This window comes from Fistularia commersonii, chromosome 5 (assembly GCF_037954325.1).
Source record: "Fistularia commersonii isolate RoL2024-O1a breed Wild chromosome 5, RoL_Fcom_v1.0, whole genome shotgun sequence".
In the NCBI taxonomy this organism is placed as follows: Eukaryota; Metazoa; Chordata; class Actinopteri; order Syngnathiformes; family Fistulariidae; genus Fistularia; species Fistularia commersonii.
Window position 1 is genome coordinate 15,103,600 of NC_141288.1, and position 26,736 is coordinate 15,130,335.

The 26,736-nt window shown below is 42.4% G+C and overlaps 5 protein-coding genes across 6 annotated transcripts in view; 3 read left to right on the plus strand and 2 right to left on the minus strand.

Moving 5' to 3' along the window:
- Positions 1-1,240: 1,240 nt before the first annotated feature.
- alg10 (ALG10 alpha-1,2-mannosyltransferase) lies at positions 1,241-5,162 on the minus strand. Its single transcript, XM_086146157.1, has 3 exons — positions 4,797-5,162; positions 4,093-4,290; positions 1,241-4,012 (listed from the first exon to the last, which is right to left on the minus strand). The coding sequence occupies exons 1-3, from the start codon at positions 4,959-4,961 to the stop codon at positions 2,951-2,953; spliced, it is 1,425 nt and encodes a 474-aa protein (XP_086002283.1). The 5' UTR covers positions 4,962-5,162; the 3' UTR covers positions 1,241-2,950.
- Positions 5,163-5,405: 243 nt separating this feature from the next.
- On the plus strand, positions 5,406-7,155 carry tprkb (Tp53rk binding protein). The gene is made up of 4 exons (XM_086146159.1): positions 5,406-5,599; positions 5,710-5,832; positions 6,293-6,469; positions 6,936-7,155. The coding sequence occupies exons 1-4, from the start codon at positions 5,420-5,422 to the stop codon at positions 7,020-7,022; spliced, it is 567 nt and encodes a 188-aa protein (XP_086002285.1). The 5' UTR covers positions 5,406-5,419; the 3' UTR covers positions 7,023-7,155.
- Positions 7,156-7,728: 573 nt separating this feature from the next.
- LOC147234183 (uncharacterized) lies at positions 7,729-12,471 on the minus strand. Its single transcript, XM_086146158.1, has 7 exons — positions 12,382-12,471; positions 11,338-11,515; positions 11,079-11,260; positions 9,986-10,116; positions 9,364-9,512; positions 9,204-9,293; positions 7,729-8,708 (listed from the first exon to the last, which is right to left on the minus strand). The coding sequence occupies exons 2-7, from the start codon at positions 11,513-11,515 to the stop codon at positions 8,467-8,469; spliced, it is 972 nt and encodes a 323-aa protein (XP_086002284.1). The 5' UTR covers positions 12,382-12,471; the 3' UTR covers positions 7,729-8,466.
- A 51-nt stretch (positions 12,472-12,522) lies between these two features.
- trmu (tRNA 5-methylaminomethyl-2-thiouridylate methyltransferase) lies at positions 12,523-20,519 on the plus strand. Its single transcript, XM_086146161.1, has 11 exons — positions 12,523-12,707; positions 13,214-13,379; positions 14,731-14,837; positions 15,012-15,134; positions 15,788-15,960; positions 16,458-16,511; positions 16,609-16,675; positions 16,747-16,847; positions 17,192-17,336; positions 17,427-17,509; positions 17,605-20,519. Exons 1-11 carry the CDS (start codon positions 12,626-12,628, stop codon positions 17,752-17,754), a joined length of 1,251 nt encoding a protein of 416 aa, XP_086002287.1. The 5' UTR covers positions 12,523-12,625; the 3' UTR covers positions 17,755-20,519.
- Positions 20,520-21,191: 672 nt separating this feature from the next.
- The window catches only part of celsr1a (cadherin EGF LAG seven-pass G-type receptor 1a), an 89,228-nt gene continuing 83,683 nt past the window's right edge, over positions 21,192-26,736 (plus strand). For both annotated transcript variants that reach the window (XM_086146983.1, XM_086146982.1), the window contains exon 1: positions 21,192-24,699. In XM_086146983.1, the coding sequence (XP_086003109.1) occupies positions 21,192-24,699 (3,508 nt within the window). The remainder of the gene's footprint in view (positions 24,700-26,736) is intronic.

The window sequence follows — 26,736 nt, forward strand, 5'->3', positions numbered from 1 at the left end:
GTTAACAGGCTATCACTGCAGCACATGCGACACACCTTGTTGTTCAAGGATCTGTTTAATCAGCCGCAGCAGATGGTGCAAACCAACACGCACTGACTGACCAACCAAGTCGCAACCCTTCGGCACTTTCCCTCAATAATAACTCATCAGTTGAGTTTAACCCAATCCAACAGACATGATGTTAAAGGCGGATTTTCTGGTGTGTGCAGCCGGAGATAACACGGCTCATGTGGTTCAGGAGTCGGTCTGTTAATTTTGTTACTGGCGTTCTTAGGACATACTGCTAAAAACATTTCAGACCATTTTGCTTACCGCTAAAGCTACGTGCTTCTGGAGTTGAGTTTAAACTCTTGATTTCTATACTCGTCTTGCATTAGATTTCTCCTCCTTTTAAAGTTTTGTACTTTTAAGATCTCCTATTATGTGTTTTCCTGCCGGATGATCTAGATCATTGAGCCATGTTTCATACCGGGGGAATGACTGATTTATTTCAGCTTTGGTTTCCCTCAACAACCAGTCACAGAGTAACAGATTAACATCAAATCTCCCAAAAAATAAAAGCAATCAGGGCATGATAGAAGTTTTTTTTCTTCCCAAAATGTCAGAATCTGTCCTTTCATCATTTCCTAACATAAAAATCAAAAAGACACTCAGAGCAGATGAACACAGAGGCTGACATTTTTTAGAAAAAAAAATGACATAAAAAAAAAAAAAAACAGCTTGAAAAAGTCATCTTCCCATCCTGATCAAAATTGAAAAAAGCACTTTTTCTAAACCAGCTCGAGGTACCCGAGCACTCCAATCTACATTTTTGTAATCATCTCATTTAGAGGTTATTAGTCTCTTGTGAACCGGCTCTACGATGCTCCGTGTAACTGGAATCTAGATTTTACACGGTTTCGATGGGAAGCAGCCGCTGCTCCACTTGCTTTTTTTTTTCTCCTTGTCAGTAAGAGTGTAGATGATTTGAAGTGAGAACCAAAGCTGACTCTCAGGGTTTTTTTCTCTCCTTTTTCCTGCCTTCAATGCAATTCATGTGCATGGAATGTTTAACTCTGGTTCCAGTTACTGTATTTATATTCCACTCTTATATCGCCCCCTAGTGGCAGCTACAAAAAGGGCCGGTAGAATCATACAGTACTTTTAGTCTTTTGAGTCACAAGAATCACATCATTTGCAGATTAGTGTTACTTATTACAACTTATTTGCCAAATGAATTAATTTCAGACAGGATATTGAATGCGGCATGAGACATTTTATTCACCACAAGACTGTATCAAAGTTACGTTAACTGGATGAACAGCAAAAAGACAGACACCAAGAGACCAGACAAAAAAAAGGAGGCTCCAATACAAGCAGTTTTTTGAGGTGTAAAACAAACAATACAGTTTGAAAGTCACATAAAGACAGAATTTCATGGACTTATTTCAACATAGAGAGCAAAATAGGTCAAAAGCACCACGCTGTTATTTGGATATCATCTACAAATCTCATTCATAACAGTCTCAATGTTTTCTGAAATGCTTGACATGTTAGGCAAGAAATGGCAGTTTTAATCCATGCAGGAACAAGATTTTGCACAATTGGAGACAGTGACTATGTAGACCCTTGAAAACATGTAATTTCATGGAAATAAAATTAGGAAAAAAAACAAAAAAAATGACAATGATTAAAGTACTAAACAAACATGTTTTGCATTTCACAACCAGTGGATCCGTATGGCTTTATCCAAGGAACAGCTATATCCATTGTAAACAATCACAAAACTGTTCCGAACATGATTATTTCATATTTGGTCTTTTTTCCCCACTTTTGTTTACAGCACGTCATCCAAACACAAAGTCATATTTACATTTTATCTTACAAAACATGTCCATAAGAAATTGCAGAATTTGATCATTCCTCTGTGTAAAAAAGTTTTTCAAGATGGTAAAGCCTGAAAAATTTAAAATCAGCTTTAAAATTTTCAAGGTTTGTGAAAAACTTTAAAACACAGTAAGTTGTCACAGTAGATACTTAGAATTCACACCATTGATATTTCATGTAGTCTTAAACAAATGATTTATATTTGGGCTTGCAGATATGTATGTGTAATATTGTATGTACACTCTTTAATTAGAGAATTATGATGCTTGAGTTTTGTAAATCAGAGCTCGAAAGGACATGGTAGTGTAGATTTCGCTAAACGATCATGGAAAATGCAATGTTTCGATCGATAGATTGATCTCTCATCATCACTCAGGACAACGACTATGGTCCTTGGTGGTTTAATGTACGATCTGGCTTTTCCATATCTAAGCAGATAATGTAATAATGTGATACAAACCAATTCCAAAATATGTGCTTTGGTTACTCATAATTTTTTCAGTGTCATCAGAGCTCTTAATTCAAAATTGACATAGCTTTGTCATTTCCTTGGATACACAAAAAATGTGTAGGGTAACATAATAAACTAACAAAGATGTAGTCTAAACCATTTCAGACATAATCAGATACAAGATTAGATATCCCTTCAAAAGTCTGATACTTATAATAAGATTATTGTTTTCCTGTTTTTTTCTTGTAACTGCAAAGTCACTTTTGGAGAAATGCAGGGTGTTTTATTTCCACATATCTTTCTGTTGATTGTCAAATTCTATTTACGTGAACTGACCGCTTACATTTCAATGCAATTTTAAGTGAAAGTTTGGTGAAAACTGCTAAAACATAAATAGCAGTTATGAGCAAAAACAGTTGTTGAACTTGAATTTCTCAAAAAAGGGTTTTATCAAGAGCATGATCAGTGTTACATGGACACAGTAATATTGTTTCAGTTTCTACTACCAGGGAGGAGAAAAAAAAAAATCAAAACACAATGTTACATTTGAAATATCAGTATACTGTCCTGACAAAATACAAAGTATCATCAGTGGGATTCCTGTCATAAAGAGTCAATCCTTTCCTCAACTGCTCACCACATGAACCTCTGAGTGGCCGAGCTGTCTGGCCAGTGGAAGGTCTTGGTAATGAAGATGTAAATGGTGGCAGCGTTCACTGCAGTGTACAGCAGGAACTCCTCGATGAGTCTGGGCAGGGAGGGGAGGGGCATGTGCAGCCGAAACATCAGGTATGGAACGATAAAGTACCGGAACTCTAGAAGCTTCTGTGGGACGGTGGCAGCAAAGAGGCACACCAGGAACGCCAAGCTCCAGAAGAGTGAGCGCGACTTGAACGAGTCCAGAAAGTTCCAACCGGCGAACACGTACGCAGGGACGAGAAGGAAGCGCACCGCCTCATGCCTCTGGAAGAGCCTCTTCCACACGTAGAAGGGAAAATGACGGTTGTCTGCCAGGAGGTATTTGTGGACAAATGTGAATTTCCACACGAGCAGCAAACAGACGGCAGTGATGAAGATGAAGAACAACGGCTGTTTTTTCAAAGCTTGCAAGAAGCGAATCACACGGTGATAACACAGTGAGACAGGGAGAGAAAAGAAGAGGGAGAAGGAGAAGAAATAAAAGAGTTGAGGGAAATTGAAGCAGGCTTCGTGGCTCATCCTGTCACCCACCACGATCCCATCATTAAGCACAACAAATGCTAGAAAACCCACCGCGACTGCTGCATAAGGCCAGGACACCAGCAGCACCGCCTTCACCCGGCCGATTGAGGAAAAGAACCCCAAGGTGAAGACCAGTATTTTCTTTGCTCCGCTCAGCGACAGAGGCACCTGTGATGTGGAAGACTTTTCATCTGTCTTTTTAGCTTGCTCCAACCTCCAGGCTTCGTCCATTTTGGCCGCCACCAGAGTACCCGCGCAGAATGCCACCCAGATGATGTTGGTCTGGCGGAAGAAGATCGAGCAGATGCCGAGAAGAGCCGAGGCTTTGTGGCAGCCATACAGTGTCATGAGGTAAGTGAAGAGGATGAAGAATGTAGATCCTGCATCAGTGTAATAGAGGAAGTTGAAGAAGTAGAGTACAGGAAAGGTAGATAGAGAGAGCGCTGACAGGACTCGGCGTGACGTGGTTCGTGTCTGGAGGAGCAGAAAAGAGGCAACATTAGATGGTCTCCTCTCAGCGGGTGGACATGATCTTCTCTGACACTGATCCCTACCTTCTCTCTGATGTGGAGTTTACAGATGAGCAGATAGAGCAGGTAAAGATTGCCACAGTTGAAGAGCAAGTTGACAAAGCGTAGCATGGCTGTGGAGCACACCACCTCGCCTGTCAGGTCAGCGAGCCACACTATGGGCTTGATGACTCCCACGGATATGAGGTAAAGCCCTGGTGGAGTGGTGATCATGGGGTCCCACTGTGGAAAGATGGAGACTGTGTTAGAAAAGGGTTAATTCAACCACAGAGCCTCATTCTTTCATTTTCAAAAGTGAAAATACAGGCTTTAGTAAAGATATGATATGAAGGTAGTTGGTGTGAGAGGAGGATACAGAGAATAGGGTTAGATGGAGAAAGTTTACTCAGTACAGCGGTACAAAAACTGTAATGCATCACACTGAGCTGTGATCATTGTATCCATTATTATGCTGTGGCTGGTCATACACCGTAGAAGACATGAGGGGAGAAATATTTAATACATTAAACCCCGGATTTGATCCTTTCAGCTCCACTTCTCTACAATTTGACGTCTGCCTGGAGCCTGACTGCATTAAAAGCACCAATTCATTCGCATCGCATCGAGGCTCATCTAAATGTCTGATAGAGAGATTAAAAACCTCCACAGGCTGCAGGCACAAAAGCTCCGGCAGCTAATCCCCTCATCGACGGGACAACGCTGAGTTTCGACGTCCGCGGACTCTTTACCTCTCCGAATTTTCCATGGCAGTATTTCCGAGCCTGCGGGACGTGGAAAATCTCGTCCATGTAAGGTTCCCGCTGCTCCCGAGTCACTCTGGAGAAGAGCAGGCAGGATACCAAAAAGTTGGTGCTGCAAAGCGCGGTGAAGATGTAGCTCTCGAATTTCTCCATATTTGATGACGAGACCGAACGAAAAATCCCCCAACCCCAAAGTGCCTCGAAGCTAGCGGTTACATTTGTTTTTAAACCGCATAACGGCGGGATTCTAGTGTTCAAACCGCTCTAACACATTCACACAAAGGGACGACATTTGAACTGTAGTCCGATCAGAAACGGGAGAGTTGTGATGTTTGACAGCTGGAATGTTCCCTCCCGAAATGCGCTCCGGGTAGAAACTGTGACAATAGCTATGGTTCTTAGATTCCTTGGTTCCTAGATAACACATTCCCATCAATACTTGCGGCCGTAATGGTATTTACGTTTAATACTTCAGAACACATAGCCGTTTAATTTTTTTTTTTTTACAAATCCTGAGTTTATCTCAGGACATTTTTCCTCACCTATTTAGTGGAAGCAGCTAGCGGTGTCACTGTATATATGATCCTCCATGTGGCGATTGGTTGTGTTGCATGACGATTACTTGTTGTTTTCTAACATTTAAAATCAAAATGCACAAGACACATGAGCTGGAACTTTTCCCCGGCTGCAGCGTGACATTGATACTATTCAGAGAGGTCAAAAATGCCGCCGAGTTGAGACAAAGTGCCGTAGATGGGAAAATAAATGCTGCTTTGATAAACCCAACGATGGTGAGTTTGTCTGCTGTGTTAGCAACATTGTTAGCTAGTCGTCAATAATACACACGGTTTATCTACGATTATAATGTGTTTACAACTGAGACTGTCGTTCTCATTTTCAGCTGGTCAGCCCTTTCCAAGCGTTGGTAGCTGCGAATAAGGCTGTCCACCTTCAGAAAATTGGCAAAATGAAGACGAGAAGTCTAAACTCAGAAATAATCTTCAACCTGTCTCCTACAAATAATGTAAGCAAACTTACCTCCCAACGTGTATTTCAGTGAAGCATTGAGCTTAACTGGGATAAAGACTAGGCATTATTTGATTAGATAACATCATGCTGGTTTTCAAAAAAGTTGTTCATTAAATTCAGGAAAAATAAACATCAAAAACTAAATAAAAACCAAACCTTACAATGACCAAACATTTACGTGAAAAATATAATTGTATCATATTTCTTAGTGATTCACATTTCATAGATCATACATTTACAGGGTTACACTGGCCTGAAATTTGGATTGCTGAGTCGCCTTTTTAAAATAAGTTACTTAGAACAGGCACATCAAGCTGTTCTTTTACTCATGCCTTTTCACTGTTGTAAGTCTGATACGTCGTATCATTAACACTGGTGTAATTGGTCAGAGAAGTTGTGTGCATTTTAAGACATAAATCCAACCGATTTAAATGAAACTGACTCTTATAATCCAGATCTCCGAGGCCTTCAAACGGTTCGGGATCTCAGATAGAGACGACTCTGTCCTGGTGGTCCTGGTTCATGAGAGCGATGAGTTGCAGCTGCTGTCAGACGTCAAAGAACAGGTGGATGGGCAGCAGGTTCCAGTAGAAGCGATTTCCTCGCTGTCAGACACTGCAAAGATCTTAAAGGTTGTCTATTATGTGTGTGTGTTTGTGCACGTGTGTACAAGTTCACTTCAGGTTACCAGAGGCATTGTACAATGACACAATTAGTCTTGACATGTTGGTAAATTTATGGGCAAAAGAATGAGTCACAAAAGAGTAAAGATTTTGTTATCATCTACTCTATTGAACCAAATACCAAGAGAAATATCTTAAGGTTGCTTTAAAAGCTCAAAAACGGTTCAAACAGCTTTTCAAATTTTGCAGAACTACTGAATAGTGACAGATTCAAAAGGGAATAAAACAAGAAAAAAAATCCGTTTTGTACCTTTTTTTTGTTATATATTTGTTGAATAATTCTGCATCTTCTTTTATTTCATCCAACCTTCTGTTAGTGTGGGGCTGCGTAGACAATTCATTTTTGGTACACTTTTCCATATCTAAGATCCTTAATACTAACTATTCTCTGACATCTCCCTGTCTTTTTTTGTAGCTGTATAAAGTCACCCCTCCAGAGGAGAAGTGTGGAACTCTGCTGGATGCAGTTGTGGGCAGAATGGCCACCAAGGATGTCATGTAGCTACCTCTAAATACATTTTTAAATTAAAAATGTTATTTTCGTAAATAAGAGTCGCTATATTTAATTCTTTGTTTTTTCCGCCTGCACTCCACTTGAACTGAAAGCACTGTCAGCTACAGACACAACTTTTGAAATGATTTGCTGTCAGTTCCTCTGGTTACATTAGTTTATCCAGGTCATCCGATGACAGATGCTGAAAAAGTTCAGGAGTTCCAGGGGAGTTTGCAGTTTTTTTTCCTATTGTTCAGCACATCCTAAATTCCCACAGTGTCTTTTCCTATTTGTCTTTCCTTTTGAAGTCTTTGTTTATGGTTCTTTTTTATCTCTAATGATTGACAGCGAGCTAAGTTTGGAAGGGTTGTACATTTTTAAGCGGGGGGCTCACGCCTGCATAATGAAATCAGTTACACAAAAGTTGTATCCTTGGAGGATAAAACAGCAATGTTCGCATAGCATTTGCCTGCATTGTTTAGTCAAATGTCAACTTCAAAAGATGTAAGCTTGAAGCATAGCGGCTGACAAATATATTCATAAAGTATGACTTCACACTAACACAGACATTATTTATGATAAACTTTGTGTCAAAATGTTTAATTTGACTAAAAAGTGACATTGTTGACATTTATCTTTGCCACGGTCACAGAAATTGTGTTCCAGGTTGACTGTCCCACAATGAGAACATTTTATACCCACAGTGCCAGGTGTTAAAGTCACTGTGGCATCATAATGTTGTGCATAAACCTTTCTCAGGTCATTATTACATTTCAAATGTCTGGACAGACATAAATGTGAAATGCATGTGGTGGGCAGAAGCACAGAAACTTAATCTGCTGTTTCTACACTGTTCAAAAAAATAAAGGGAACACTTAAAAAACACATCCGAGATCTAAATGAATGAAATATTCTTATGAAATACTTTGCTCTTTACACAGTTGAATGTGCTGACAACAAAATCACACAAAAATGGTCAATGGAAATCAAACGTATTAACCCATGGAGGTCTGGATTCGGAATCACACTCAAAATTAAAGTGTAAAAACACACTCCAGGCTGATCCAACTTTGATGTAATGTCCTTAAAACAAGTCAAAATGAATCTGTTGCTTCCTGAGTGGACACTATGATTTCACAGAAGTGTGATTGACTTGGAGTTACATTGTGTTGTTCAAGTGTTCCCTTTATTTTTTTGAGCAGTATAGTTCCTCGTGGTACCAACTTCACTGACAACTCAGACAGTATACGATAAACTTAGGGTCAATTGTAATATTCTACTGGGACAGTAAAAATTTCAATGGAAATGTATATTCCTTTGCTTGAGACTGTGGAAAGGATTTGATCATGAATAATGACGGCAGGTCAATATTTCATCTTAAAATCAGTTATGTCCATATACTGAATCTAAATGTCCACCCAAAGAGCCAAGATTTGTCTGGATTCTGTCACATTCAGTCAGGAAATTGAGCGAGCTCATCTTTGCCAATGTTTCCACCGCTGAGGATGCACACAACGCTCTTCCCCTCCAGCTCGGGGATCTTGTTGTTGACAATGGCGGCGAAGGCTGCAGATCCTGATGGCTCCACAACTAGCCCCGAGGAATACAGCATGGACACCGCCGTCTTGATCTCCTCATCACTTACCAGAACGATCTCTGCCACGTAACGTTGGCAAAGATTATAGGGCAGCGAACCTGAGAGAACAGTCCACATTATCACAGAATGTTCATCATCTAAAGCTGCTGAATGGCTTTCAATGGTAATTATGACAACAAAATTCTTCTTTGGTGGGAGGGGTCTCTCAATTTGGAGCCTTGCTGGATTTATTTTTAGTGAGTTGCTTATTTTTTTCACGATTGCTAGTAGATTTTCACAAGATCTATTTTAAGTAATGTAGTTTCTTAATGGCAGCTTATTACCAATATGTTCATGATGCTTTCACTAGATTTGGAAATATCTGAGTGAATTTTCGTAAGTATTTGCCAAGTTTGTTTCAGTTTTTTATTGGCCCAATATTGCTTGATAATATTTAAGATGTTTTGATATGATGTTCATCCCTACTTGACAGCTACTCTTTGCATCATTCATCCCAAAAGCAACATGCTACATCCTTCACTAATAAAATAGGCAGTATGTAGGCAAGTTAGAATTGCAGTGACACATGACTTAAGACAGTCAACTCCTCGTACCTGCAAAAGGCGGGGCCAGTCCTGAAGCGATGCTGTGAGTGTTCATGCCCACTGGCTTCTTCTCTACGAAGCTCTTATACATTGTGCAGGCTGTGTGGAAACACCAACACAAATCTCTGTTGCAGTGTTTCCCACTATCATTATCTGTCAGGAGTATTACCTCCATCTGGCTCTACACCGTAGATTCTGGTTTTCTTGCAGCCTGACAGTTTGATAGCGGCCGCTACTCCAGCCAGCAGCCCTCCTCCACCACAGCAGACCACCACCACATCAGGTTCAGGCACCACCTCCAGTACCTCCAGCCCCAGACTGCACACACAAACAGACATGCATTATAGCGCCATCAATTATTGGAAAATGTCACAAGTGAACAACAAAATAGTGTCCTAAAAAATCAAAGACAATCTGATGATAGAAGTCACATGAAGTGTATGAAATAGTGAAACAAAAGAAAAGAACAAGAAAAAAGAAGGAAACCACCTTGAAATGGGCCAATGTTTCATTCAAATCAATAGGGAAATTATCTTGAAATTGCAAGAGACTGTCAAAACAAGAAATCATCTCTAACAAGATGTCACGATTAAGAATGTAGAAAAACAAGCAAAACATTTTTTTATCAGAAATAAATCAATTACAAAATAATTGCAAAATATTTGAGCATCCGAGCAATTAAATACCCATTTTGTTTAACATTACCTTATTCTTGTGGTGGTCTTGTGTCTCTGGATGATTTATTTTGGGTGTTATGACCTGAGGGTTTGTACAGAATCAGGCTAGAGTACCTGGCATGGCCTGCAATCAGATCCAGGTCGTCGTAGGAGTGCAGGAAGGTCATGTTGTCCACCTCAACACAGCGGTTCACAACATCCATAAGGCAGGAAGTAGGAACTCGCTCAACTTCCACCCCGAAATTCTGAGAATTCAAGTGATTTTAAACAGTTGTTTCAGCCTTTCACTCACAATATTCTATCATTCCTTTTTTTTAAGTCTTTAATAATTTAGCTATTTCATTGTACATATTTCTTTCTTGACTTATTAAACTTAAAACTCAAAAAAATCCAATAAACATTAGGAAAAACACAATCATATCACTATCTGCAAGACATTTCAAACAGTTCACATATAAATTAGATGAATTAACTAAAGATTAGCAAAATACTATTTTAGAAATATACAACATGTTTCCTTAAATAAATGGGCAAATTCATGAAGTCTTATTTAAAATTGCCCAGAAAATTCCAAAGGAATTATCTACAATATACCAAAAAAATCCTAAAACAATCAGTAAAAGTTAATGTGAACAAAAGATTTTTAAACATGTATACTAAAAATTGGAAATTAATTACCCGAGGATCAACAATATTTTGAATACTAATTGGCCAAAAATATCTGACCATTTAACCCTCAAAAATGTTTTAAAGAAAAAAAGACAAAGCCAATTGTTAATGAATGACCAGAAAGTAATAAGCAATATGTATCCTAAATAGATTAAAAATAAATAAGGAAAGCTGACTTTAAAATTATCAGACATTATGTTGGTCAGATTGGGGAGACTGTGGTTTTTGTGTACAGAAAATCAATAATAATTTATTAAAAATGAATAAATAAATTATGTTCTCGTGTACTGGTCCTTTATCTATTTGTATCCTTTGTTGTTGTCTCCATCCTATTCTGCCCTGTGCTACTGTGGCACTTGAATTTCCCCAAGGGGGTCAATCGAGTATTGTCTTATCTTATTGTTGCAGGAATATCTGTTGTTTTGTGGAAAAGGAGAATGAATTTCAGACTTTTGTCCACTACAGGGCCTGTCTTTTTTTTTTTTTTTTTTTTTATTATTTTTTTTTATTTGCTGCCTGCCAGCAGTTGATCTCTGACCTTTATCAGGATGGATCTAGACACTGGTGCAGTTTCTGGCATAACCACTTTGCCCTTGGATCCATAGTATTTTGATGCATAAGCAAAAGACTTCCCATAGTTCCCAGCAGACATGGTGACAAAAGGGCCACCCTTTGGCCTCTGGGCAAACTGATTGGCCACTCCTCTGATTTTAAATGACCCTGTCAATCATAACAAACAGTCTCAGTTCAGTGAATGTTAGTGGACTTTGAGGCTGAATCAGTTGGTTCCTTCTCACCAGTTCTCTGCATGTTCTCCAGTTTGATGTGGATGCTGCAGGCCTGGCTCAGAGGCAGAGTGGTCTGACACCAGGAGATCATGGCAGTGTTGATGACACCCAGGGGGCTGCTCCTCACCCGCTCCCTGGCTTCTATCAGCAGGTCCAGGGTCACACTGTCCGCAGACACCTTGTCCATCTGTCCATCATGGACACATGTGGCCTTATTCTGTTATTACTGTTATTAATAACTACAGAGTGCCTCTGAGGCACTTTTAAAGAATTATTAAAAGAATTATTAAAGAATATTATTATTAAGTATTATTAAGAATTATTAAAATGAGAAATGAAACACTTATTATCCAGTATAACAATTGAAGTGTTGGTCAGATATTGGTATAATATAATCTGCAAGCATTTAAAAGAATAACTGCTACTCTGTCTCATGTATCAGTATACAGGTATACACTAATATACTGTGATAATAGGACATTATGCACTACAATATTTTTATCATATTGTGCATTCTTTAATAACTTTTGATGTGCAATGATTCTTAATGTGCAAAACCCCAATCCAATGATAATACAATGAAATAACAGAACAATATATTTACTTTGGTATTTTTCTTTTTTGTATTGATTTTTATATTGATTCTTATATACATATATAGTACCCTTTGAGTAGCAGCTGCTGATACAATAGATGCATTTTGCCCATTGTCGACTTTTAGTTTTGTAACATTTTCAATTAAGGACTTCGATGTAATCAAAAAGTGACTTTAGGTACTTCATCCACCACTGCCACGATTCTGATTTCTCTGCAAATACAACTCACGAAGAGACAAAGAACACGTAAAAAATGCACCAAAACCCGTTTCAAATAGAAGAACCGATAAACAAAACATGATTTGAAAATATATCCTGCTTTCCATTCGACCTGCTGAACATGTGAGGAGGCACCACAAGCTCCATTGCATGATCATTAAATATCGTAGCTAACCTTACGGAGGATAAAATTAACGAGAAAAATATGTTAAGTGTTTCATCAAGGTGATTTACCGACCTAGTTGTTGGTTAGAACCCTCCGATTATTATTCTCGTTTTGCAAGTTAGAGCCCCGTGTTTGCGGTGTTATGATAACTCGACGCCGAAGGTTCCGGTTTGATTCACGGTTTGTAGTCGGACAACTTTACATGACGGACTACAAACATGGCGGCTAATTTCCAAGGAAATGGAAGAGCAAATGGCTAAATGTATTTAGTTGCCGGAGAAAATAAACGTATAAAGGACAAAAAGTCATTTACAAAATGGGCTTTATAAGGCACGTAGTGTGCGCCATGTCCGGAGGTGTTGATAGCTCCGTGGCGGCGCTGTTACTGAGGAGGAGAGGTGAGATAATCTACTCTTTTTGGCATTTAAACATATTTGAACTGTCATCAAATGTGGCTTGAGTTTGTAATTTTTCTTTTAATCCCAACCGTTCCATCTTTTTGGATCGTTCTCTCTTGAAAAACATGGGTTAAACTCAGAAGAAAGTTTCCAAAGCTAATGACAGCAACTCTTTTCTTGTTAGTAGCCAGACAGTATTTGAAGAAAATCTGCTGCCTCCTTTAGATAAATCCATCCATCCATCTTCTGCCCCTTGTCCTGCACTCAGGGTCGTTCATGCTGTGAGGCTAACCACTGAGCATGCATTTGTGATGCCTCTCACTAGGGGACCGTAAACTCACTGTGCCCATGCAAACTGCACCTGTGTTATTCTTTCATCTATCTATCTATCTATCTATCTATCTATCTATCTATCTATCTATCCTATCTACCTATCCTATCTACCTATCCTATCTACCTATCTATCTATCTATCATCCACCCACATATATTTTCTTCTGTTCAAAGGATATAATGTAACAGGTGTTTTCATGAAGAACTGGGACTCACTGGATGAGAGTGGTGAGTGCACTTCCGAGAAGGACTGTGAGGATGCGTATATGGTGTGCCAGGCATTGGACATCCCTTTCCACAAGGTGTCTTATGTTAAAGAGTACTGGCATGAAGTTTTCAGGTAATCAAATATGTTTGCTGCACACATAGAAAAAAAATGCCATTGATATTATAATGTGGATGTGTTGTGCTTTATGTCTTTACGAACGTGATGTACATTGTTGTTTGTGTCAGCTTTTTATTGGAGAAATATTCAATTGAAAAATATTTCATAATCTATTCTGAGTGCTCAGGCAAGTTGGTAAAAAAAACATCTATCCAGCTTACTAAAATGACTTGTACATATACCCTCAAAAATAGATACACTGACTCCATCCGTCCATCCATCCATCCATTTATCTTCTACTGCTTTGGGATCGGGTTGCAGGGGCAGCAGCCAAAGCAGAGAGGCCGAAAATTCCCTCTCCCCGACCACTTGGTCCAGCTCCTCCAGGGGGATCCCGAGGGGTTCCCGGGCCCGCCTAGAAACATATTCCCTCCAGCATGTCCTGGGTCTTCCCAGGGGCCTCCTTCCGGTTGGCCATGCCCAAAAAAAACTCACCAGGGAGGCATCCTAGAGCCATCCTATCCAAGTGCCCAAGCCAGCTCATCTGACTCCTCTCCACGTGGAGGAGCAGTGACGTCACTCTGAGCACTCCTGGATGGCATAACTCCTCACCCTATCTCTAAGGGAGAGCCTGGACTCTCCGTGGAGAAAGCTCATTTCAGCCACTTGGATCCTTGACCGATGGTCACGACCCATTGCTCGTGACCATAGGTGTGGATAGGAATGTAGATTGACCAGTAAATTGAGAGCTTCGCATTTTGGCTCAGCTCCTTCTTCACCAAGGCATACCGGTGCAGAGTTGGGATCACTGCAGACGCCGCACCAATCTGACTGTCCCTCTCCTGTTCCATTCTTCCTTTAATCGTGAACAAAATGCAGAGATACTTCTCCATTTGAGGCAGGACCTGCTCCCTGACCCGGATTACACACCGCACCAATTTCCGTCTGAGAATTTTGATCTCAGATTTGGAGGTGGCGATCCTAATCCCGGCCACTTCACATTCAGTTTCGAACCGCTCCAGCGAGAGCACTGACTCTACAGTAGCTTAAAGCCATTTTTCAATTCCTATCCATGTTTTTGTTACAATAACTTCCTTCAGACTTTCAGCTAACATCACATTTTTTGCTGCTTTATAGTTAATTTCTTGCAAGTCTAATGGTAAACCTTTGCCTAATTTCAAACAGACTATTTATTCGCTGTGTCACAGCCAAGTGAGTATGTTGGACAAATGAGTGACGGGTTAAGAAATGAACACGGAAATGTAACAGCAACGAAGACATTTTTCCTTTCAGTTCTACACAGCAAAAATGACCCACAGTACAATGCCACAATTAGATGATAACTATGTTTGTTCTGTGTTTTCAGTAATTTGCTGAAGGAATATGAGAAGGGTAGGACTCCAAACCCTGATATTCTATGCAACAAGCACATTAAATTCAAACACTTCCACAAGTATGCTATCACCACTCTGGGTACGTTGTTATAACCTGTTTGATGCCATACTTTTTCTGAATCTATGTATTTCATCTTCAGCTAAAGTGAAATGTGAAGCAGTGATAATTTAATGTTGAACTGAATTGGTTTTATGCGTTGAATTTAACCTGCAATAAGATGTTTGAGTACAGTCAGACTGTTGTTCTTTACAGGTGCCGATGCTCTAGCAACTGGCCACTACGCACGAACATCCCAGGAAGATGAAGAAGTTTTTCAGCAGACACACTCGTCTCCACCCACTACACTCTTCAGAGATCGTTTTGAGATCAGAAATCGTATGTGACTATCTTTCAATTTACAATAAACACAGTGTTGTGACTCTTGATAACGCCTCACTTCTCACTTTACACTTCATACTGAACTACTGGCTATTAAGATATGCAGTAAGCACATAACTCAAAACATTAGAAATTCTTCAGTGATTCTGTCCAAAAATGCAATAACTTATCAATTTGAAAAAGGGTTTCCTCTCATGCTGAAATTAATATTCTTTAAAATATATTTGTAATTATTGATTTTCTTGGAACTGTTGACTAATTTCTTGCTACACTTGTTGCCATTTCATTGCAGAGTTTTTGAAATTTCTTTATTATGAGAGATTATCAGGTAGTTTTCTCTGGTTTACACAGTGCTTCAGTACCGTCTTAAAATAAGCTTTTTTTTTTTCAAATTTTAATGTTCATTTTTAGGTAATTTGAATGCTGGTTCTCAGAAGATTTAACTTTTATTTTGCTGTTGGGTTTTAAGTGATTTTCTGATTTTACTGACTAATTAATTAATAGGTTTTGGTTGATCATGCCTTTGAGTATGTAATACAAAAATGAATGAAAAGTAGAATTAAACCAGTTTATTGCGCTGCCTATTTCATGTCAAAATCCAATATTGGTTTCTTTGAAAATTATATCTTTTTTTCTCTCTATTTCTCCAGCGGTGAGGCTGTACAAAGGAGCGGACCTCTTGAAAGACCAGACTTTCTTCCTCAGTCAGATCGCCCAGGATGCATTGCGGCACACTTTGTTTCCACTGGCAGGACTCACCAAGGATTATGTGAAGAAGATCGCTGCCGAAGCAGGTTTTCACCATGTGTTGAAGAAGAAAGAGGCATGTCCAAAATAGGCATTCTACTGTCTGAAAAAATGTTTTACTTACTCAGAAAAATTCATTAGGTTTATTTAAAAAAAACATGAAAAAATCCCTATTATTAATTTATGAATTACTTCAGCTAAAAATCACTTGAGTTAGAAATGATGTAAAAATTAGCTGTAATGTTTAAGAAATCATTTGAATAATTGTCTTATAATCATCAAAAAATTACTGGAAAAATAAGCTAAAAAATGAAGTAAATCAAGACAAAACTGCCTAAATCCAGAATTAACCAACTTCAAATTAAGCAAGAAATTACCCAACCAGGCTTCTCCAAACTACTGCTCAAGCTGCTCTCATGTCTGCTTATTTAATGATTCAAAAAAAAACAACAAAACACTAAAGAAAGGCCACTATCAACTTCTATTTTATTCACTGTTCATTGTACAGACAACAAACCTGTTGAAAGAAGTTGTTCTCAGCGGGTGCAAGTGACTGTTTCCATGTTCTTTCAGAGCATGGGCATCTGCTTCATCGGGGAGAGAAACTTTGAAAACTTTATTCTAGAGGTGAGAAAGGAAGGTTTTTTTCCAGCATATCTTGAGGTTTGTCCATGTTTTTGTAGAGTAATTTAAACTAATATTTCTGTTTTTTTCTCATTTCCAGTATTTGGAACCCAAACCAGGAAACTTTGTCTCTATAGAGGACGGGACTGTAATGGGGAAACACAAAGGTATGGTTATGGATCCATTATTCTGTACTCTTTTGAAGCCAGAGATAATAATGTGCGTTGTGTCGGTCCAGGCTGGTTCACCATGACGCTCGGCCAGAGGGCGAGGATTGGAGGACAGAGAGATGCTTGGTTCGTGGTGGATAAAGACGTTGCTACTGGAGATGTCTTTGTGGTGAGAAATCCTTTGAAGAACGCTGTCCTTTCCGGTCTGCATTGTTTCCTGGTGTGTGTGTCACCTATTCTGAGAGCAGGCTACCATATTGTGAGGATCTCGTCCAATGTTAATCTATGAGCTGACATTTTGCTCTTCAAACTTTTTCCATCCGTCAAATCCCCTCCCAAAAAAGGTGATGGGCTATGCCCGTTCCTGAGCTAAGATGGTAACGAAATTTCCAAAAAAAAGGTGTTTGTTCCATCCCTATCAGGGTAATTATTTTCTTGACTTTCCTCAGGTGTCGACAACATCTAATCGCTGTCTCTTTTACTCTCTTCTACTCTTTACCTACCTGGTTTCAGGCTCCGACCACCAATCACCCGGCTCTTTTCCGTGACACGGTTCGAACAGACCGCTTCCATTGGATAACTGTCGACCCGCCCGCTGAACTTGCCAACACCAAGATGATGGAGTGTCATTTCCGCTTCATACACCAAATGCCCCTCAGTGAGTTCTGTCCAAACAAAAAAAACAACAAGGAAATACATTCTGGAACTGAAGAAAAAGGTAACTGTTGAAATATTCTGATGTTTTCAGGTCCCTGCACTGTAACCTTGAACATGGACGGCTCAGTGTGGATCTCCCTCCCCAAGCCTGTCAGGGCCTTGACACCCGGACAGGTATGAACCAGCACTCCTTTCTCTCAGAACATCAGTGTAGAAACCAAAGTGGCACAAAAGCTGATTTTAAAAGTCCTGCTCTACGTTCCTCCCAGTTTGCTGTGCTCTACAAGGGCGATGAGTGTCTGGGAAGCGGGAAGATCATCCAGCTGGGGCCCACTGAGCACACACTCCAGCAGGGACGGGAGCGCCTGATATCAGTCGCTCAGAACAAGGAGAAGCAGACGCCCAAACCTGGCAGCTAAGAAGATCTGTCTAGTATCTTCGGCAGAGCACACCTGTGAACATCCAGTGTTTCTCCTGAGAGACATATCTGAGGCGTCTGGTTTCATGAGCGGTCAAAATGTGAGGTTATTTAATCATTACGAAACAAAAGGGAACTTTAATGGTAAAATTTGCCCTTGCTGCTATAAAGACTTTTTTAAAGGTCCAGTTCACATGACCTTCATACAGTGACAAATTACTATATTCACAATGCGTGTGATACAACAAAATCATTTTATTTAAATATCAGGCTCATGGTTTCATAAAGTCGTCAGTGTTTGTCGATTCATGTCATGGTGTGTTCGACATTTTGGTCTGTTATTTTGTTGACTGCAATAACAACCATCCAGACAACCTGAAGCTTCTTTTAAACGTCACTCCAGGACTGTTGGGAAATTCACAGTCCTGCTGTGTCTAGTATTGTTGTTAATGGTTCATGCTGTCTGTCTCACAAATCACACTAGAATTGTTATGTCCCTCTTTTTTGTATTTTTTTTAAGTTCTTGGTAAATGTCCTTTTTTTTTAAAAAAAAAAAAGGTTAAACTAGGAGTTAATTGCTTGATAAATTTATGAATATTTACAACTTGCGATACTTTGTGAAATTTTGAGGCAAGAGTACACTTGAAACCGTTTTGAGTTGTAATTACTCAAAATTGTATATGCCTATATACGATTTTGTATTTCATACGGCCTTATATTAATTCTAAATTTAATTATTTTGTTATTTGGGAAAAAGGTGCCTTTTACCTTCGATAGATACACGTTCAACAGCTGATAAGCAATGAGTTGTTTTTGATGGCTCATAAACTGTCCAAAAGTTGGTTACTCTCTTTCTTCTCTTTTCCTTTCGGCTTTTACCTTCTCCATCTAGCCCAATCTCTGTATCCTCCTCTCTCACACCGACTAACTTCATATCCTCTCTCACTACGTCCATATATCTATTTGGTCTTCCTCTAGAACTCCTGCCTGGCAGCTCCAGTTCCAGTATCCGTCTACCAATCAATATATTCACTATCCTTCCTCTGTGAGTGACCCAACCATCTCAGTCTGGCTTCTCTGACCTTCTCTCCAAGACATCTAACACAGGAGTCAGGAACCTTTTTGACTGGGAGAGCCATAAAAGCCAAATATTTCTAAATATATTTCATTGAGAGCCATATAGTATTTTTAATGTATAATAAATTAAATATGTATTACTTTTAGTGCGGCATCTGATGCTGCATGGATTTGTTCGAAGCGTCGCTTTATATTTGACCGTTTCATCTATGCAATTTTATCACCGCATATTAGACATACCGCAGATCCAAATGCAAATTCCTTTGTCCAGGCACTCTGGAATGCACGGTAATCATTGTCTTTTTTTCTTTTCGCCATCTTGTCTGTTACAAGGATAAACTAGTTAGCTATCTTAAAAAATTGATTTCTTCACCTTTACAATGACCCAGACGTGCTCGGAAGCCATTGGTTCCCGACCCGACCAAAGAGTGACCCGTGAAATTTATCTTCAAATTTTATTTCTGTTTACTTGAAAATGACACTCTTCTTCTTTCGGCTTTTCCCGTTAGGGGTCGCCACAGCGAGTCAACTTTCTCCATCTAACCCTATTCTCTGTATCTTCCTCTCTCACACCAGCTACCTTCATATCCTCTCTCACTACGTCCATAAATCTATTTGGTCTTCCTCTAGACCTCCTGCCTGGCAGCTCCAATTCCAGCATTGTATCCTATCACTATCCCTTCTCCTCTATCCTATTACTTTAAAATGACACTATTATGAAGAAATATCACAAGTATTTTAAAATCAGTTCCAAACTGTTTTTTTTTTTCAACTCAAAATTGTCTGGCATCATTGGAAGAGCAATATATGGCACTCTTGATCCTATCCATCTCCGTCACTCCCAAAGAGAACCTCAGCATCTTTATCTCTGCAATCTCCAGCTCTGCCTCGCGTCTTTTCGCCACTGTAACTGTTTCTTGGCCTGTTTTTTCACCACTTTCTTTTCCACCTTTCCTTTCATTCTGGCTGATAGTCTTCTCTAGCAAAGTACCCCTGACACTTTTCTCCACCCCTTCCAACCTGCTAGAACCCGTTTCTTTACCTCTTTTCCGCACTCTCCGTAGCTCCGGACTGTTGACCATAAGTACTTGGGACCCTCCAACTTCTTGATCTCCACTCCCTTTAGCCTCACCGTTTCACCCGGGTTCCTCTCATTCACACACATATATTCTGTTCTGCTGTGATAAACCGTCATTCCTCTTCTTTCCAGAGCATACCTCCACCTTTCTAGATTTTCCTGAACCTGTTCCCTGCTCTCACTACAAATCAATTTAACAAATCTTACTTGGCCCCGTTTGTCCACAGCGGGGAGCTGTTGCACAAGATACACTTCCGGGGGTTTCTACAGTCAATATTGGTGAGAGTAGAAAATGCAAGACTGTAAAATACATATTCTAAATATTTATATTTAACTTCAGCATTTTGTATGAAATTTTCAGAGGAGACTGAGTTTATTTTCAACATTAAAAAATATAGTTTGAATTTAATTTTATAAGTGTATTTTTGTTGTGGAAAATAAATATGTGAAATTACTTGGGTAATATAAGGGCTCGGAAAACAGCAGCACTTCATAAATAAAAAGATTATAAGAAATATTGATTTATTGATCTGCAATTTGCAATTGATCCACATGTTTCACATTCTTCAACGAATAAAAGTTTACTGTACTGCTGGCGATGATGTCGTGATGACTAAATGACTTCTTTTGGATATTGAGCTCAATCCCTATTCAATAAAAATCGGTATATTAAGTGCATAATGATAAAGTTGTCGACTTGCAATCACACGCACGCTCGGCATGTGCACCCTCGCGGACGAATGGATGGTCAGAAGTGAATCAGTGCAGATGTCTTGGCGGCGGAGGGGGGGCGTCCAGTTGCAGGTGTGAGAGTGCGTCTCTCCATGCGCGCTCCTTCCATTTTTGCGCATGAGTTTCCTCTCAACCTCATTGGAATAACAATGCATTTACGCGGATTGGTCACCCGGTCAGGGCCACTTCCTAAATCTCCATGAGAAAAAAAAAAACCTGTGAAAGCGTTCCGGGGTGGGTGGTGGGTGGAGAGGGGAACCAGCAGGTTTATGGTAATAAAGCTTGGAGGAGGAGGAGGTCGTGAAGGAGGAGGAGGAGGAGGAGGAGGAGGCAAGCCACGGAGCCATTTTGTACTCATTTTAAAGTGAGTGCGGGTCAAACGCAGCTGCGGCGCGCCGCTGACACCATGGACGCCGCACGATTTTTTCCGAGATAAAAAAAAAAGTTCATAATGAGGGATAAGAGCAAAGGGCGGACCTGGGAGAGGAAGAGTTAGTGCCTCCGTGGAGGAGTTCTGCTGGAGTCTGGTGGGATCCGGCGGGTCTGGAAGCATGGAGTGGTCGCTGTGTTGGATTTGGGTTTGTGTCCTGCTCTACGCGCCGCGTCTGGGATGTTTGGAGATCCACCTCTCGGAAGCCGTGCAGCCCGGGACCCTCCTCGCGAACTTGTCTCTCGGCCCCGGGTGGACATATAAACTCGATAGGACTTTAACACCGAACTTCATTCAGGGTCTCCTCCGGGTGGAGAAGCGTGGCGGAGCCGTCCGGTTGCTCCGGAGCGCGGAGTGCGCGCTCCCGGCGGGGAACCCCGCGCCTGTTCACCTCAGGACCAGCTCCTCGATGTCCGAGGACGTCATTCTCACGCGTTTGAACGTGTTCGTTCACGGACAGGACTGTTTTATCAAATACAAGAGAAAGGACGCGCCGGGCGCGCCGGACATTCACATTAAACACCTTTTAAATCGGGGCGCAACTTCCTGCTTCCCCGCAGGTGGATTACTGTTCAACCTCACAGAACTCCTGCCTCCTTTGGCAAGGAGCGTCCCCTATCTGGACACTACATGTGCCGGTAAGTGTTTCGACGCGGTGTTCAGACGCGGGGGTTTATACTCGACCCGCAACTTGTGCCCCGAACGTTCCGCGGCGGATGTGCGGTGCGTCCTGCGCAGCCCGCTGGGCGTCCGGCTGAGCGTCCGGCTGGAGCTGTCGTGCGCAAAAGCGCCTCGATCGCCTTCTGAGACCCCGCACGTCAAATCCATCCGGAGAGGGAAGCGTCAGGCAAATACGGCTCCCCAGTTTCAGCTCCCCAACTATCAGGTGTCTGTACCTGAGAACGAGCACGCGGGTACGCGCGTCATCACCCTGAAAGCCAATGACCCGGATGACGGCGAGGCAGGGAGGTTGGAGTATGGCATGGAGGCCTTATTCGACAGCAGGTCCAATGACTTCTTCGCCATCGACTCCCAAAGCGGCGGCATAACGACCATCCAGTCGTTGGACAGAGAGGTAAAAGACACCCACGTCTTCAAGGTCACCGTGACCGACAACGGGACGCCGAAAAGATCGGCCACCTCCTACCTCACCGTCACGGTGAGCGACACCAACGACCACAGCCCCGTGTTCGAGCAGACCGAATATCGGGTGAGCATCCGGGAGAACGTGGAAGTGGGCTACGAGGTGATGACGATCCGGGCCACGGATGGAGACGCGCCCTCTAACGCCAACATGATTTATAAGATCGTGAACGGCGACGGCGTGAACACCGTGTTTGAGATCGACTCGCGGAACGGACTGGTGAGGATCAGAGAACGGCCCGACCGGGAGACCCGGGCCCAGTACCAGCTGATCGTCGAGGCCAACGACCAGGGCAAGGATCCGGGTCCCCGCAGCGCCACTGCCACCGTCCACATCTTGGTGGAGGACGAGAACGACAACTACCCGCAGTTCAGCGAGAAGAGATACGTGGTGCAGGTGCCGGAGAACGTGGCGGTCAACACCAAGGTTATCCAGGTGGAGGCCACGGACAAAGACGAGGGCAACAATGCCAAAGTTCATTACAGCATCATCAGCGGTAACGTCAAAGGACAGTTCTACATCCACTCCCCCACCGGCGTCATCGACGTCATCAATCCTCTGGATTACGAGATGATCCGGGAGTATAACTTGAGAATCAAAGCTCAGGACGGCGGCAGGCCTCCGCTGATCAACGGCACCGGCATGGTGGTGGTGCAAGTGGTGGACGTGAACGACAACGCCCCCATGTTTGTCAGCACACCTTTCCAGGCGACCGTCTTGGAAAACGTGGCCATCGGCTACTCCGTGATCCACATTCAAGCAATCGACGGCGATTCGGGGGAGAACGCGCTTCTGGAATACAGGCTGACCGACACGACCCCCGGTTTTCCTTTCATCATCAATAACAGCACGGGTTGGATAACGGTGAGCGAAGAGCTCGACAGGGAGACCACGGAGTTCTACACGTTTGGTGTGGTGGCGAGAGATCACGGGATCCCGGTGATGTCGTCCTCGGCGAGCGTCAGCATAACAGTGCTGGACGTAAATGACAACGTGCCCACGTTCACGGAGAAAGTCTATGCGCTGAAGATAAACGAAGACGCCGTGGTTGGTACCAGCGTGCTGACTGTGACGGCTCTGGACAGGGATGTCAACAGTGTGGTGACGTATCAGATCTCCAGTGGCAACACCAGGAATCGCTTTGCCATCACCAGCCAGAGCGGCGGCGGCCTCATCACGTTAGCACTCCCGTTGGACTACAAGCAGGAACGCCAGTACGTGTTGACGGTAACTGCCAGCGACGGAACACGCTATGACACCACTCAGGTGTACATTAACGTGACGGACGCCAACACACACAGGCCCGTCTTCCAAAGTGCCAACTATCAGGTGATGCTCAGCGAAGAACGACCGGTGGGCTCCACGGTGGTGGTGATCAGCGCAACCGACGAGGACACGGGAGAAAACGCTCGTATAACGTATGTCATGGAGGACAACGTGCCTCAATTTAAAATTGATCCTGACACCGGTGCCATCACCACCCAAATGGAGATAGACTACGAGGATCAGGCCTCTTACACTTTAGCGATCATTGCCAGGGACAACGGCATCCCGCAGAAATCGGACACAACCTACGTTGAGATTATCATCCTCGACGCAAATGACAACTCTCCTCAGTTCCTCAGGGACATGTATCAAGGGACCGTTTTTGAAGACGCGCCCGTCTACACCAGTGTTCTCCAGATCTCCGCTTCGGACAGAGACTCCGGCTCAAATGGCAGATTGGATTATACTTTTCAGGGCGGCGACGACGGGGATGGAGATTTCATCATCGAGCCGTACTCCGGTATCATCAGGACTGCTCGGAAGTTGGACCGGGAAAATGTTCCTGTTTATAATCTCAAGGCCTTCGCTGTGGACAGAGGCGTCCCTCCTCTCAAAGCAGCTGTTTCTGTTCATGTTGTGGTTCAAGATATAAACGACAATGCTCCGGTGTTTCAGAAAGATGAGCTCTTTATCGACGTGAAGGAAAACAGCGCGGTGGGGTCCGTCGTGGCCCGAATCACTGCATCCGACCCCGATGAGGGCACCAACGCGCAGATCATGTACCAGATTGTCGAAGGGAATATTCCAGAGGTTTTCCAACTGGATATTTTCAACGGTGACCTCACTGCACTCACAGAGCTGGATTATGAGACCAGAACAGAATATGTCATCGTGGTCCAGGCCACCTCCGCACCGCTAGTGAGCCGGGCAACCGTGCATATCCGCCTGGTGGACATGAACGACAACATGCCCGTCCTGCAAGACTTCGAGATCATATTCAACAACTACGTCACCAACAAGTCCAACAGTTTTCCTTCAGGAATAATCGGGAGGGTACCAGCTCATGACCCCGACGTGTCAGATAAGCTACAATACAGATTTGAATCTGGAAATGAGCTCAGTCTTCTGCTGCTAAATGAAAACACAGGGGATCTTAGACTGAGCAAGGACCTGGACAACGACAGGCCGCTGGAAGCACCCATGACCATTTCTGTTTCCGGTAAGAATATGTTTAAAAAAATCCTTTTCTTTTAAATCCCTGTTTTATCTGTCATATACAAGTGTCCGTAAAAGTCGACAGATGTAAAAGGGGAATTTGAGTTGGGGATATAGAGTTTCTTTTTGAGTTTAGAGGCAGGGCCGATCTTGGTTGAGTCTATTCCAGGCCCAGTGCAGAATCCGGTTGTGCTGCTTTTGTGCCATTTGAATGATGAATGTCAGTAGAAGTAGTCATAAAACAGCGCTTACTAGCAGGTTACCTGCATAAGCAGCTCACTCTGTTGAATGCATGAATTCCTGTCGCGAGACGGGAACACGCATGCGATCTGGGTGAGTAAAAGCATCAAGGATCTTCCTCTGGAGCCGAGTAAAGTGTCCCGGAGGAGGACAGCGGCTCTATTTAGTTTCTGAAACAGAGGTTCGAGATGACTCCCTATGTCCATGCTACAAGGTCAGGAAGATTTTTTTTTTTTCCACAAGAGAAGCAGACTTTGTTCTTCAGTTAAAGTTCAGTTAAAGATTAGACAAACATTTGGATATTCTCACCTAACCTGGTGGCAGGGTGGGGGGTTCAGTTACCGGCTAGCGCATATGCTGCTGATCGCATATTAATCAGGCGGTCAGAGAAGCGGGATAAATCTAATATGTTGACAGAATCTCTACCCTGTCATCTGTGGACGTCTGGTTCCTCAATGTCCACGGTCTTCCTTTACGCTTTTCCCCTCGATTTTCTGTAAATTGATTTTATCGAAGTAGATTAAGCCCAGAACCGGGCAAACGGCACAAAACAACAAGATCTCTTCGACTCTCCCAGTCAGGCCCGTCGTCCGGTCGCTTTTCATGGCTAATCGATGGCGATACGTCAAACGTGCTGTAGGAATACAAACGTGCTCATTTGGACCCACACACCAGTCCATTCAGTCTAATTAAACTCATCAATAAGAATGGATCCTTCCTACGTCAGCGGCTACATGATTTCTTTACGGGACAGCAGTTTCTTCCGAACACTGGTTTTATCTGGCGGTGGAAGCCTTTCACCAGATGTCACTCCCCTTTCTAGCAAACAAAAGACAAAGACAAAAGACAGACTGTTCTTCTTTAAGAGCTTTATTGCTGTTGTAGACGACCCACAGAGAGCCGCGGGGTGGGGTAGCGTGGGGTGTATGGTGGGGGTGGGTGGGGGGGCGTGGAGGGCAGCAACTGACCTCAATAGTTACAGGCCTCATATCCCCTTATTCACTGCCTTGCCCCTCTGTTTGTCAATAACAGCTGACAGCTTTTGCAGTATCCCTGACAACAGTGACCTTATGACGGTCCCATTGGGGGCTTATCCCTTTCATTGGTTGTAACCAATGCAGGCGCACACGCTTGCACGCACGCAAGAAAATAGGTAGCATCAGATGCGCACGCTAGCATTGAAAGCCACCCTTTTTTGTTGTCTCGCTCCGCTGTCAAGTGTCAGGCAACCATTACTACTGATGTCTTGACCCTTCACCCCCTTGGCTCACTGGAGAGGAAGGCTTGAGGGGATGGCAAGCCAATAGCATCTTAACAAGCAGTATCAACCATGTCGTAAACTTGAAACCCCGACCCATCACTGTTATTAGTTCACCGCGTTGACCTCTGTTTTATCCCGCTATGTGTTTCATGTGTGTTTCCAAGTGAACATCTAGTATGTCTCCTGATACCTGCATTGTGAGCCTTTGTCCAGAGTCCATTAGCTTTGGTTGACTCCTCGGTCATAGTTGTTGTCTGGTCAATAGGCCATATGGTTGACACAGATGTGAGCGTTTGGTTTCCAAGGGTTGGCACCAAGGTTTTGTATCTGTATGGTGAATTTTCATCCTCAAGGCCAAGTGTACGGTTACTGTTATTTTTGAAAACAGAAGGTCAGGGAATGTACCCCCGAACCGTCTGCTAGAACACCAGAATGTTCTCATATCTCTTGCGAGATACACTAACTTAACACAATCATCAAGCCAGAACTCATTTGGGATCTGTGCACCTTCATGCTCTCTGTGCTTGCATATGTGAGAGG